The sequence below is a fragment of the Mugil cephalus genome, chromosome 19, assembly GCF_022458985.1.
Source record: "Mugil cephalus isolate CIBA_MC_2020 chromosome 19, CIBA_Mcephalus_1.1, whole genome shotgun sequence".
Taxonomy (NCBI): domain Eukaryota; kingdom Metazoa; phylum Chordata; class Actinopteri; order Mugiliformes; family Mugilidae; genus Mugil; species Mugil cephalus.
This window is the reverse complement of record NC_061788.1, coordinates 7,398,047-7,412,050: the sequence shown is the minus strand read 5'-3', so window position 1 is coordinate 7,412,050 and position 14,004 is coordinate 7,398,047. Positions and strand designations below refer to the sequence as shown.

The following is a 14,004-nucleotide window of genomic DNA, read 5'->3' as shown; positions in this document are numbered from 1 at the left end:
AGCAAATTAGTTTGCTTAAAAAATAATGAATAGATAACTGGATTTGTTTAATTATACAGCAACAGGCGGGTGAATTAACATCTCTACGGAAATATTTTGGAGTAAACTATTTATTTATTTGCTCATCACTCATAGTTTGACTCACGTTAAACTCAAAAACGGGGCTCAACCTGACAGTCAGTGCTCAGGCTAAGAAAGCCCAGCGTTACCCCGCAGAGATTCGTTGTAGGTGGACGGCGGAGTGTCTGCCGGAGGAGGCGGGGTTGTAGGCTGCTTGACACGAACAACCTGCCAGCGAGCCTCAACTCAGAACCACAAATACGTTAAATAACCAGAGAGAGTTTAATAAATAGTTCGGGTTGTCAGCTGTGTGTGCGGTCGGTTCAGTTTGGCCATTTTAGCGTCTTAACCCCGCTCGCCCGTGCTGACTCGACTCAGCGTGTGTAACCAACCACCGGGAGAGAGTCGACGGATCCTCCAGCGTCCCTCTCCTCCTCTCCTCTCCGTGTTTCAGGGTGAGGTGACCGCGGAGGACCGCAGTGAACGGGGGGTTTTGCTGCAGGTCTGTTTTTTTCTCCTAATTGTTTCTCATTTCGATAGCTTAGCACCGTGGCGGCCGCGTAGCTTGCAGGGCGGGCGGGTGGTCGGTTAAGCCAGGCGTCCCCCCTTTGGTGACATTAGCCCGGTAGCCGGGTAGCTCCGCCGTTATTTTCTCTCGGTCGGGGGAAACGACGCTGGACAACGTGGACGGTGCCACTGGCGGACACGCCTCGTGAAACCCACGGAAACACACTAGAGTAGCTTAGCAGAGCGGTTAGCATGTTGGAAGTGCTGTCAAACACGGCTGAAAGCTAGTTAACTTCTATTAGACACATCAGCTGACAAACGCATTTTGCTGGAACTGCGCGGCTTTCACTTAAGATTTAACAACATTTTTTTTTTTTTAAAAACAAATGAGTGAAACTGCAGTAGGTGCTGAGACCCCCCCTCCACCACCACCCACTCACACACACGTATTCACACACACAAATGGCTAATTTATGTCACTAACGCATATTTGCCTCCTCCAAACATGAGCTGACTCTTGTAAAAGCCAGTGGCAGTTAAAATGGGTGCTGTTAATTCCTCAGCTATGTAGGCGTTCACATGCATGCACCCCCCCCCTTTTAGTAGTTGAGCAAGGCCTCAGTCCGGGAGTGGAGATTCTTGCACCAGTCCACGCAGCTTGTGCATGTAGGAGGGCTGCATGTCATGTGTACGATGAGGTGCACGTAGCTAGACTTGAGGCTATGTTTCACATGCTCAGTGCGAGAGTGCTATTCTTATTATGGTGAAGTACTCAGGCAGCATCCATACTACTGAATGCACATTTGACTTATGTGATGCAGGTTGCTAAATTAATGTCTTATGTTTGGGGATTTTGGGACATTTAAAAAAAAAAAAAAAAGGCCAAATAATCTGTTAAGCAAAATTGGACAGATGCACATGTATAGTAAAGTGCACATACTAACTCTTGAGGCTCCATCTCAAGTATTAAATGTTACGCTGTTAGAAAAACATCATTGCCGCAGCATGCACACTTGACTCACGATTTCACCATCGTGGATGTCTTAAGGTTTTACAGGTCATTGGGCCGTGCACACGTGTAACTTTCCCTCCCCGCTTTGAGACACCGCGCACCACACGGTTAATCATTTGCAAAAGTTAAAGCAACTTGCTTAATCTTCAGCTACCAGCGCATGCAGAAGGGGCTGAATGTGCACAGCAAAGTGCAAGAAAACTACACTCGCGGCTATATTTCAAGTGTTTAATCCCATTTTATGATTCTTATTAAGTTGAAGTGCGCGGGCAGCATCCGTACTACTGCACGCGCATACTTGACTCGTAGGATGCAGCTTGCTGATTGTTGATACTGACTAAAGTAAAATTGACGTTGAGGTTGTAGAAGTCCAAACTACACGTGTGGTGTTCAGCTGTCGGTGCATGTAGGATGCTTGCATGAGTGCAGTAAAGATAAAGTAAGAGATTTCACATGTTTGATCATAGTATATGATTGTTATTCAAGAAGTATCCACACTGCTGCATGCAAACGTGAGTCATGATTTCATATTATGTATCTTGATGATACTTTTTGGTTTTTTTTCAAATATAAAAACTTTCTCTGTTTTAATTTTCCACTATTTTGGGACATGTTATAGGACACACAATGAATCACTTGCAGAGATTGTGCAGTGTGCATTGTTACACTTAAGGCTATAATTCAGATATTTAAACATAGATTGTGATTCTTATTATTTTGACACATTCATGCACCATCTATAATGCCGTATGAATACTTGACTCGTGAAGCAAACTGGTGATAATTGGTTAATTATTCATTTATCAAACAAAATTGCTCTAGTGGCAGGTTTTTCTGCTTACAGATGGTAGCAGACTGCATATATTTACTTTTAACAGTAAATCAGGCTTTGGATACATATTTTGTGATGTCACTGTCTAGTAAATTTTTCAGTGATTTGACTGATGATGCCTCTTTGCATGTCCTGCATGTGGCCCCACTGATTATATCATTGCCTCCCACTTCTTTTAGCAGATCCGTGGAGAGGAACCTCTTTGCCTTCCACTGCAGGTGCAAAACAATGGAGGTGAAAGTCGAACAACAGGACGAAGACATCACTTTCAGCAACACAGACACTAATGGTGAGCTCACGTGCACCTTGGTTTGCACAGCTTAAGTCCTTCACGAGCTCAATATTAATGGTGTGAATGAAGTCCTACATTAAATACAAACTGAACTGAGCCTGTCTGGTGTCACAACCAGCCTGAAATACAGTGTGCGGATATACTGGCTAATTAGTTCACTCAAGAGAGCAAAACTGAACATTTCTGGCCTGGACCACATAGCATGTGGACATGTCAGATGGTTGAGGGATTCTCCCGTCCAGGATACTGCTGTTCTGTGGGCCCAGAGCAGATCTGCCCATGTTTTAATCCAGGAAGGTTACATGGTGGTGCTGGACTTTTTCCAGGATACAGTTGGCTGATGAATGAATCCCTTTCTTTGGGTGGAACATGGTGTAGACTTTGCACTGGCCATGTATTTATATTTTTGTCCCTTCTATTAAACGTTCAGAGGCCGTTGCCAGAAAAGCTAATTTACTTTCCTTTGGCTTTCTTTCCGTCTAGTACAGCAATCCTAAATTTTAGAAACCGTATGTAGCATTTTTATGCGACTAGAAAAGATTATGGCAAATTATACTTGGTCTCAAAGTTGGTCCACACCCAGAGCCATTAAAGCAACCAATGAGTATGTTGTTCGGACTTGACCTGAATCGTCTTCTCTTGCTCAGGTAAACGCCCAGCCGAGGACATGGATGAGGAGCAGGCCTTCAAACGTTCCCGCAACACGGATGAGATGGTTGAGCTGCGTGTGCTGCTTCAGAGCAAAGTAAAGACACATCCACATATGTTGGGATACTTTACCGTTTCTTTCCTCTCCAGTATTGATTCACACGTTTTGTTTTGTTTTTTCACAGAATGCTGGTGCAGTTATTGGAAAGGGTGGCAAGAACATAAAAGCCTTACGCACAGATGTGAGTAAATTGATAAAAAAGAAATAAAAAAATCTGCAAATATATCTGCACGTGAGGAAAAAAAAGTTTAGTTGCTTAATTCCCTCTCTGTTGCAGACCCTGCACAGTGCTGTATTTATATTGCTGTTTAAGTATTTAAATTGTAAGGCTTCACACCAAAATTTCCTTTAATCAAACCCAGGTTCATTGGGTTCCCATAAAAACTGTCCCAGATTTCCAGCAAGTTTTAATTGTTTGGCATCAAGAATTGACATGCACTGTTACTACGCTGAAACCAAGTCGGCTCATGCAGACAGACTAGGAAGGTCCTTGTGTGACTGCTATTTAGTTTCCTGTCCTGTTGTGAGTTTCAACCTGATTCCCCTCACGGCGTTGACGCTATGTTTGACCTTGAAGCAACAACAGGTGCCTGAAAGCCTGACTGGAAAGTCTTTGTTTTCAGGGACTCTGTAGTGCTCCAGACTGCTTATTGAACTGACCCAGGTCACACTTCCTGTTCTTCTTCAGTCACCACAGTTTCAAGACTCTCATTTCACTTTTGGGACAAAGTGTAGCGTGTATTCAATTAAAAATGTATTCCTTCTCCCCCTCTTCCCCTCTCCTTTTACTTTTTTTTATTTTTTGTTGTTTTTACTTTTGGCCACCTTCCTCCGTTGCCCATGTACTGGATCGACATGCCCCTCCTGCGTTGCCCACCTTGACGTTGGCCCAACCTCCGCCCGCCCCTGAACGCCCGCCCGCCCGCCCGCCCACCTGACACTCCCGGTTGGCCCTGCCCATAAACTGTGCCCCTCCTTAATCGGGCACCTAACTTGACATCTTGTGATTGAATGCCCCCGCCCAATGCCAACCTCCTCCACCACAACCACCACCACAACCACCACCACCACCACCTCGGCCCATGCAGTACAATGCCAGTGTATCAGTCCCAGACAGCAGTGGCCCAGAGCGGTATGTCCCACCAGTTATTGCCTCACTGCCTGATTAGAACAGTGAAACACATGTCTTTGATAACATGCCTTCTGTTTCATTTTAACATTTTTATACACATGACAGTATAATCCCCCTCCTCCCCCAAACACCCCCCTACTCCACTTGTCAGAGACATGTATTGTTCCTTTTGATTTTTCTGTCCATTTCCAGCATCTCCATTCAGTTGGACTTTTTTGTCATTACACTTATCCATTCAAGAGAATCACTGACAACCCACTACCAAGTAGTTGGCTTTTTATAGTTCGCAACACAGCGGTTGTGATTTTCCTTGCTGTGATGTTTAATTTTTACGTTGAAACCTGTGGAAAGCAGACATCTTTTTCTCACTCTGTCGTCTGTGGCCCACCTGGCCCCCTTACCTCCGACCTCCCCTTACCTCCTCCAACCCCCCTCTCCCCTGTTTTCAGCATCACTGTCCATGGTCTCTGACAGAGCGCTTGTCTGGAGGCTCCTTCACCCGCCGCTCATGAATGTCGTCTCTTTATTTCAATGTGCTGCATCCCTTCTGTTAAATTTCTCTCAGACCCACATCAGTTCAGAGCTGCCTGCCAAACCTCTCATAACCCTCCCACCCTGCTCCTGTCCTGTGCCACAGACTAGTTGGTAACCACTCACATTTCCTTCCCCCACCTCAACCCCTCTGCTCTGTTACTGTTTCCTACCGCCCCCCCCCCCCCCCCCCCTCACCTCAGCCCCTAGCCCTCTCCTCCCCCCCACCTCTCCCCTCTTCCCCCCTCCCCCCCCCACCCAACTCCTGGTCACAATGAGAAGGTGTGCTGGTGGCGTCATGGCAAGTTATTGTTGTTTTAGTTTCTACTTTTTCCCCAACTTGCTGGTGGTGGGATGGTTATAGATCTTTCTTTCTCTTACACCCCTCCCCCCCAACTCTGTGTGGCCACTCTCACGTTAATTTTGAGCCGTTCTGAAATTTCCCATCTTCCCAAGGCTTCTCTTACTTTGAGAATAATTTTAGATTCAGTGCATGTCAGCTGCTTATTTAATCAGTGTAGTGTTGGGGAAAAGTTATCATTTTGCGTAGTGTTGAGCAGTCTTAATTTCTACTTCTTCTTTTTTTTTTCTTTTTTTAGTTTGATACCTTTCGTGAGTCTGTCCGTAACTGTTTGCTGGACTGCTTCTTATGTACTTCCGTTATACTTTTTGTCCTTCTTGTAATGCCTTGCTTCCTCTCGGCCAAAATGGTTCCCGACAGGATCCTGAGCGTGAATGCCAGCATCGACACTATCGGAGAGATTCTGCTCAAAATCATACCCACTCTCGAGGAGGTAAGCTGCTGTGTTGCAATGATTCTCTTATATATACCAAAGTAAGCTATGGAGTTCCTCAGGGTTCTGTGCTAGGACCATTATTATTCACATTATACATGCTTCCCTTAGGCAGTATTATTAGAAAGCACGGCATAAACGTCTATTGCTACGCAGATGATACCCAGCTATATTTATCTGTAAAACCAGATGAAACTAATCAGCTGGTTAAACTCCAAGCAAGTCATAAAGGATTGGATAACTTGTAATTTTCTACTTTTAAACTCAGACAAAAGAGAAGTCATTGCATTTGGCCCTAAACATCACAGAGATTCATTATCTGATCACCTGATTTCTTTAGATGGCATTACCTTAGCCTCCAGTACTACTGTGAAAAACCTTGGTGTTATATTCGACCAGGACATGTCCTTTAATTCTCACATAAAGCAGGTGACCAGGACTGCTTTCGTTCACCTGCCTAATATAGGCAAAATTAGGAACATCCTGTCTCAAAGTGATGCTGAAAAACTAGTTCATGCATTTGTGTCGTCCAGGCTGGATTATTGTAACTCATTACTGTCTGGCTGTCCAAATAGCTCTTAAACTCCACCACTGAGTTTCTTCATATACTTTAACTTGGCAGCCCATGTTGGAGTTGAACCCAATAAATATTACTTCTGTGTAGGAGGCAAAGAGAGGGATTATTTCTATGCTTATATGAGCAAAAGCATTTAGCACCAATCACTTGCTGTGCCCAAATTTAAAAAAATAAAATGTCTTAAATATCTAAAGCTACAACACTCTCATGAGGTGTTTTTTTGATGTATCCATCTAAAATTGTATCGCTACAGTTCAAGGAAACACTTTTTATGTATTTCCCCGTCAGCAGTGTCACCGGAGATGACATGTGACCAGCTCATTTGAGGTCCATCTTCCCCAAAGTGAAGAGAATTATGAGATATTGCGAGACGAGGCTTTATGAGAGTTTCAGCTCATTTGCAAAACACCTTATCGACATTTCAGAAATATCTCTTATTATTTTGTGAAAAACTGTAAAGGAAACACAGCTAATGTTTCTTCCATCTTGTTTCTTTCTTAATCCCAATCTGGCATTAGAGTGCGCTGTGGATATTTTGACCACTAGTATTGCTGAAGAGCAAGATTTTAATCCTCTTGTGCTTTTTTTTCTTTATGCAGGCAGAGTGTATGTTCACACAACTTTATTGGATTGATTTTATAGTTAATAAAAAATACTGAGGATACACAATGTGTGTTTTCGATTGGAAACGTAACTCTAGTCTGTTAAAAAGAGAATCAGCAACATGTTTAATTGATCTCTGCGTCTTTAAGACTCGCCCTAACTGAGGCCAAAGTTCACACTTGAATCTGATCATAAACCCAGAGCTTCATTACTGCTATTATTTCCTTTATGAAAGTCTGACCTGATACTTATAAAGCAAAACACCAGTAACGCCTCTATGAGTCGCCTGTGAGTCCAGGCCTGGTGCTTAACAATCACTGCAGTAACTTTCATGTAAGGCTACCCTTACTATAACCTCATTTTAAAGGTTATACACATCACAAGTGCCAACATTTACCAGAGTAATTAGTTTATTTGTAGACTATCACAGAAGTGATGATTCAAGTTGGTGCTTTTTGGTGATTTTTGATCAATCTTGGCTTCGTTAATGGGCCCAGTCTTTGCGGCCACTGTTTGTTTTTCTGTGATTGACAAATTTATTTTTGTCTATTGAGAGTTCTTCTTTTTGTATGTTTTCATTACATCAACAAGTATCTAGTTCTGACAAAGGTTTTGCAGATTAACATTAGGAAGACTTACCGGCTCCTTGTCAGTGGCATTACTGACTTCCTTTTGTTGTGTTTCTGTAGTACCAACATTACAGCGGGATTGATTTTGACTGTGAGCTTCGGCTGTTAATCCATCAGAGCCTGGCAGGGGGCATCATCGGGGTGAAAGGTGCCAAAATAAAGGAGCTGAGAGAGGTAGGATAGAGTGCACATTAACAGAAGACCTTACCTTGATACTCTACAAGAAACTGCTTACCTGTGAACACTGTTTAGATAAACACTGTGTATGAACTATTAGAATATGTTTCCCTCTGGTTTATACTTTTTTTCTCTACTATTTAGCATCTGTATTCCTACATGTGCATAATTTGGTACTACTGATCTGAAGTAGGAGCAGGAATCACCTAATCTGTACTGTGCAACTGTGGTATTATAGATATAGCGGATACAAATTTAACATAAGACTAACATGTTGATGTCTCTGTGCTTAAGAACACCCAGACCACCATCAAGTTGTTCCAGGAGTGCTGTCCACACTCCACCGACAGAGTGGTTTTAGTGGGAGGGAAACCAGAGCGTGTCATTGAATGTATAAAAGTTATCCTGGAGCTGGTGTCAGAGGTGAGTTTACTTACTTACATTTCAGAAGAGAGCAGTCTTCAAAATCTTTCATTTCCTTTTTCTTTTTATTCTTTTTTTGTATTTGCAGGCACCGATCAAAGGTCGCGCCCAGCCTTACGACCCCAACTTCTACGACGAGACGTACGACTACGGCGGATTCACCATGTTATTTGAGGAGAGGGGCAGACGACCCATGGGCGGCTTCCCCATCCGTGTGCGCGGGGGTTTCGAGCGCATGCCTCCCGTTCGTGGTAATCGGCCCCCGCCTCCTTCCAGAAGGGACTACGATGACATGAGCCCACGTCGGGGGCCACCGCCTCCGCTAAGCAGAGGACGAGGGGGAAGCCGTGCTCGTAACCTGCCTCTCCCCCCGCCACCGCCGCCAAGAGGAGGGTGAGTGTTTTATCTTTTCTTGGTTCAAATAAAACTTGCTATTTAGATGTTGTTGGTTATGTTTTGGTTATAACATCACAACGTCTCTTTTCTTTGTCTGTCATTACTTGCAGAGGAGACAGGTTTTCACATGGCAGCTATCATGGAAGCATGGACGACAGACCAAGGTGAGCAGGACTCTCAATATAATATCATTTCACTTAAAAGCAGAGGTTCATCAGAGTTGCTCATTAGCAGAATTTAAACCAGAATCATTGTTTAGAATCAGTTTGTCCTTTACTCAGCAACTTTCTCCAGTACATACTCCATAGTAATGCATATGCTCTTGTCGGCAGTGACAGAAGAGGCAGAGGAGACCGTTACGACAGCATGGTGAGTGCCGTCTGTGTCTACAGGTGCTGCTGTAATGCACGGCTGTGTGTTTGTTGTGAATTATGTTTCAGAGGACACGACTGGAATTCGTCTTTCTCAGTGTAGTACAAGCGCAGCAACTTGGACACTGTGCTGCTTTTTTATTTTATTTTATTTATTTTTTTTCCACTGTGTATGCACACTGATGTAGGCCTGTTGTTGCCTGGCAACAGCTGTCTCCGTGGTTACCGGAGAGCAGTGGAGTACGTAGTCCAGAGATCCACCAGGCTAGCAAATGAACTTGAGCAGAAACCAAAGTAATTCCTGAACCGGTTCCCCACAGGGTTTAGCTGCAAGCAAACTGTGTTAATACGAAGGCGCAGGATTACATTTGATCAATAATATCTGAATGGTGTCCTTTAAAACATCACAAATATAATGGTCCTTTTTATTCACCTCAAGGATTTTGTTTCTGCAGCATACAAGATGCTCACATGCTAACGTCTAGAAATCCTGTTGCTCTGATAACTCATATCTGTGACGGTTTGAAAGACTTTATGGGGTTACGGCAAATTACCGCTGTGCTTTTAAATGTCCTCAATATGACCAATTAATTCCCTGTTAAAATTAGGACTGTGATGAACTATAAAAAGTAGTATACCAGATTTTTTCCAGACAGGTTTTAATATTTTGACCCACTTTGAGGTTTCTTGATGTCCTGACGTCTGAGAAACCACTTCAAATGTGAAACAGTCCAGTGACTTGGACGCTATCTCCGTATCAACACAGAAGTTATTGCACAAGAGAATACCTGCTGCACAATGTCTCTTTAGCCTTTCTGCAGCTGCAGCAGGTATTTCTCCCCCAATAAATGTTGTGCTCAAATTGCATTTGTAACTAGTGATGTTGGGTGAGCTTCTTTAAAGTTGTCTTAAAGCTACATCGCCATAAGATGAGTCCACAGTGGATGACTTCAGTGGCCACATAGCGTCTGATTCCAACCAGTGGCTACCTTTTCAGATTGGTTGCTATGGGACATTTGTAGCATGAAACCCAGCTTTGTAACTAGTAATGTAGTGTAGAGTAGATACTGGTTTACTTCTGGTCGTGAGATCTTTCTGTCTTCATTGTTCATGCACCTTGTGTTGCAATTCACTTGTATGAAAGGTGCTATATAAATAAATTTTGACTTGATTGTGACGTTAAAACTATTATTTCCCCCCCTCTCTATTGAATTGATCCTGGAATGCAGAGTGGAGGCGGATATGGTGAGTGTTGATATTTATCAAGTCCTGCACAGATTTACGATTACCTTAGAAAAAACTATTTTTGGCCACCGACTGTTTCAGACAGCTTTTATCAAAACGTGTATAACAACTGGTTGTCCTTGTTTTCAAGTCACTTCCTGGTCCATTTTTTTAGAACCAGGAAGTAGTGCAGTTTGTCCTAACAATAGACAACTATGACACGTTATTACACATTATCCTTTTATGTTTAATGCAACAATATGCCGCCATGCTCTGTTGCTCTATTTTTAAAAACCCGCCTTATCACTCATTTCATGCCCTAATTACCTCTGTTGAACTCCGCCTACATGTGTTGACTTGTCCCTACATTTTAGGAATTCACTGAGTCATTTAGATTTCTTACACATAATAATGAGGACACCTGGATAGTGTTGTAACCTGGTTATTTTAACCTGGAACATTTATCGGTGGAAAATGGTGAAGAAAAATTCCCACTTGGGATTTTATAGATATGTAATGATGTTAGACCAACGATCCAGAAACCCAAATGTAGTGATTGATAAATCCCTGTTACTCTAGTCTTTGACATTCTGGCTGTGCTTACGTGTTTACCATCACATTATCTCCTTTCTGTCTTACTGTGGTGTATTTTCATCTTTCACATTCTTCTTTCCGTTTTCACTGTTTTCAAAGACAACAATTCTTCCTGGGAGCACTTTCAGCCTGGTGAGTCTGAATGGATCGTTATCGTCCCAGCCTCTTGTTTCCTTACCTAAAGGGATTGTTTCTTCTTGTTGCACACTTCATTAAAAAGACAAACTCCCCTCTAAGGTTCTTCTCTCTATTCCAAGGCGGTAGAGGGTCATACAGCGATATCGGAGGCCCAGTTATCACAACGCAAGTCACCATCCCAAAAGATGTAAGTCAGACGTGAGTCTCGCGGTAAACGACGGCACAAAATAATTTCGCTCCTCTATATATTTTCAATTGGCCCGTGTGTCTGCTGTGCAGCTGGCTGGCTCCATCATCGGTAAGGGCGGCCAGAGGATCAAGCAGATCCGCCATGAGTCCGGGGCATCCATCAAGATTGATGAACCACTAGAGGGCTCTGAGGACCGCATCATCACCATCACAGGGACACAGGACCAGATCCAGAACGCCCAGTACTTGCTGCAGAACAGGCATGTGCTCCTCTGATTCCCTACAACCACCACTGGTATCACAGTAAAGCAGTGAGTGATCTGGCCTGTGTCGTCGTCCTCTTCTTTTAATTAGTTAACGTTAACACGCACAGAATTTGGTGCTATAGTGACCATCATTGTCATAGAACAGAACAGGACTTATTTTGTCTAGTTGAGATGACTAATTGTTCAATTAATTTCCAAAGCCGGTCAATTACAACAGGATTTTATGGTTTGTCGCTTGTTTTAAATCACTGTAAACTCAACGGTTTAAGGCTGAAGACATGACCTTGGGCTCCAGCAGAGGATCCAAGGCATTTTCTAGTATCATCATGTCATTTATAGACAAAGTTAATCAGTCAGCTGAGACAGTAACCGGATGATTAATCAATAACCGAAATACAGTATATCATCTCGTGGCGTTCCCTCGTTCACTCCACATCCTCCCTTCCCATCACTACATGGCTAAGCTGGTCTTGGTTGTCATGTTGCCGCTCGCAGACAGAATTTATTTTCAGCCTTGACCTTGGCATGCTTTTTATAACTTACAATTGTGCTCCACTTGAAAAATGTCTCGCAGTTAGCAGCATCCAGCATTTACAACTCCTGACCCTGTCGTGTTCCCGTTTACATAAATATTCTTAATGTTTTCATCCGTCTCTTATTTCAGTGTGAGGCAGTACTCTGGGCGGTTCTTCTAGGAAGGATGAAGTGAAATGAAGAAGAAGAAGGGTGAAGCCATGCTGCCATACTGTTTGCTCCTTCTATTCAGAGCCCACATTCCTCTGCTTTGGGTAGATGCGCCTGATCCCCTCACCGTCACAAACAGAGTTTTTATTTGGAGAGGAGAAAAATCTTAAGCTGTCAAACAGCAAACAATGAGTCAACAACATGTTTTGTGCTGGTGTAATTATTATTTTTTTTGGATTCTTGTGCTGTTACTGGATTAAATCCATCTGTGTGATAACTTTTGGTGTTGTGAGCCATCGCTGGCCCTTATCTCCTTCATTTCAGTGCAGCATGCAGAATGTAATCGTTTTGTTCAGAACAATATGTTTGTTTTTTTTCTCGAATTCTTTAAGCATACTCTCCAAATGAAGTTGCATGGTTTAATTTTAAGACAATCTGCAACACTCTTTTCCACTGTAAAATGAAGTGCTTTTTGTACGGCTTTTTGTTTTTTTGTTTTTGTTTTTTCTCATGGGCTTTAATGGAGTAAAGAAATTGGGACATAGAGGTATTCAACTTTGGCCTGAGAAAATATCACAACCATTGGCTGATTACAAAGATATAGTCTAGAATAAAACTTCTTATCAGACTTGGTTGATTGTGGGGAAAAACTGCCGTTACCATGGAGATATTGCATTTCTTTAGCCTTAACCTGGTTGTAAACCCGGTTGTAAAGCGGCTAACCCTTGTAATAAGTCTATTTTTGTGAAACTGTGCAACAGGTATTCGATTAACCTAATTAGAACTGGAGACCGGTCTAAAACATATTTAAATAACGACCACTTCACAATAAATATATATGGTTTCAAAACGCAGCAGGGTTATAGCTAACGTTAACATAAAAAAAAAAAAAACGGGGAACAATCTTCAACATGTATGAGCAACTTAAAAAAACCTCCAACATAGATACATTATATCACATTTGTTGATTCTGTGCCGAAAAATAAAGATAAAATGTACTTTTGTTAAGTCTTTAAAATGCAGGTATGGGTTGTTTACGCTTGCTTACGCTTTGTGGCGTCTCTTCTGGTTGCCTGGCAACTGCTCAGCAAGCATCACCGCATAAAACGGCTAATTGTTTTATTTTATTTTATTTTATTTTTGGGCATTTAAAACACGAAATCTGTTTAATATTTAATTACACTTACTACACTTTGTTGCCGTTCAGTAGTGTTCTGGCTAATAATTTCCACCTCCTTTGAGTGTTTGTGCTAAGCTAACCGCTATCTGTTATCTAGGTTTATCCGTTTGGCCAATTCTCGACCAGAAGGCGAATAAACCTATTTCCCAAAATGTCTGGCTTTAAGTTGGGATAAATGTACCAGTTTGGTATGAAAAAAAAGAAGAAAAAAAAGAAGAAAACATTGTTATCGTTCATTGAAACACAACGAATTGTATAAAGTGTGTGCGTGTACATATACTGTATATTTACATGAAAACAGTAATTTCATGAGTGCTTTCGATTGGCCCCGGCTACTTGACACTTTCTTGGAAGGAGATGGTGCCAAAAACAAAACAGGTTTGGTAATCTTTTGTTTCCTCTCGATTCATTTACCACCACTCAGTCACGGGGATGGACTCGCCTCAGTGCAAACTTATTATCAGATCTGTTGGATTCATTTTTTTTTCTTGCAATTTGACGGTGCATACGTCTTTTCAATGTATTTCGAAACTTGCAGTTTTGTGAGTCCATGAGTGGTGTTTTTCCGTGTCTTGGTAATCTGTAGTACCTGCAGGTGTTTAGTAAATAAATAATAATAATAAAAAAAAGTGCATAAATGGTGTTTATTTCACCTGTATTAGTTGGTGTGTTGCATGTTTCCAG

At 42.3% G+C, this 14,004-nt stretch overlaps 1 protein-coding gene across 6 annotated transcripts; it reads left to right on the top strand.

Annotated features, from left to right (window-relative positions):
- The first annotated feature begins 222 nt into the window (after positions 1–222).
- Positions 223–13,949, top strand: hnrpkl (heterogeneous nuclear ribonucleoprotein K, like). 6 transcript variants are annotated; one of them, XM_047569590.1, is made up of 16 exons: positions 223–515; positions 2,594–2,700; positions 3,351–3,448; positions 3,537–3,593; positions 4,501–4,544; positions 5,797–5,869; positions 7,739–7,852; positions 8,150–8,278; positions 8,367–8,671; positions 8,785–8,838; positions 9,007–9,043; positions 10,275–10,290; positions 10,963–10,995; positions 11,121–11,188; positions 11,281–11,450; positions 12,121–13,949. In XM_047569590.1, exons 2-16 carry the CDS (start codon positions 2,640–2,642, stop codon positions 12,149–12,151), a joined length of 1,290 nt encoding a protein of 429 aa, XP_047425546.1. In that variant the 5' UTR covers positions 223–515; positions 2,594–2,639; the 3' UTR covers positions 12,152–13,949. The 6 variants fall into 6 exon arrangements, with proteins under 6 accessions (XP_047425546.1, XP_047425545.1, XP_047425544.1 ...); XM_047569589.1 differs by having other exon boundaries at positions 2,591–2,700; XM_047569588.1 differs by having other exon boundaries at positions 224–562.
- Positions 13,950–14,004: the final 55 nt, after the last annotated feature.

Excerpts from the sequence above, each read along its gene's own strand:
- hnrpkl (XM_047569585.1), top strand. Across the intron at positions 8,672-8,784 it reads CCACCGCCGCCAAGAGGAGG|AGGAGACAGGTTTTCACATG; the intron begins GTGAGTGTTTTA and ends CATTACTTGCAG. Across the intron at positions 10,996-11,120 it reads CTGGGAGCACTTTCAGCCTG|GCGGTAGAGGGTCATACAGC; the intron begins GTGAGTCTGAAT and ends CTCTATTCCAAG.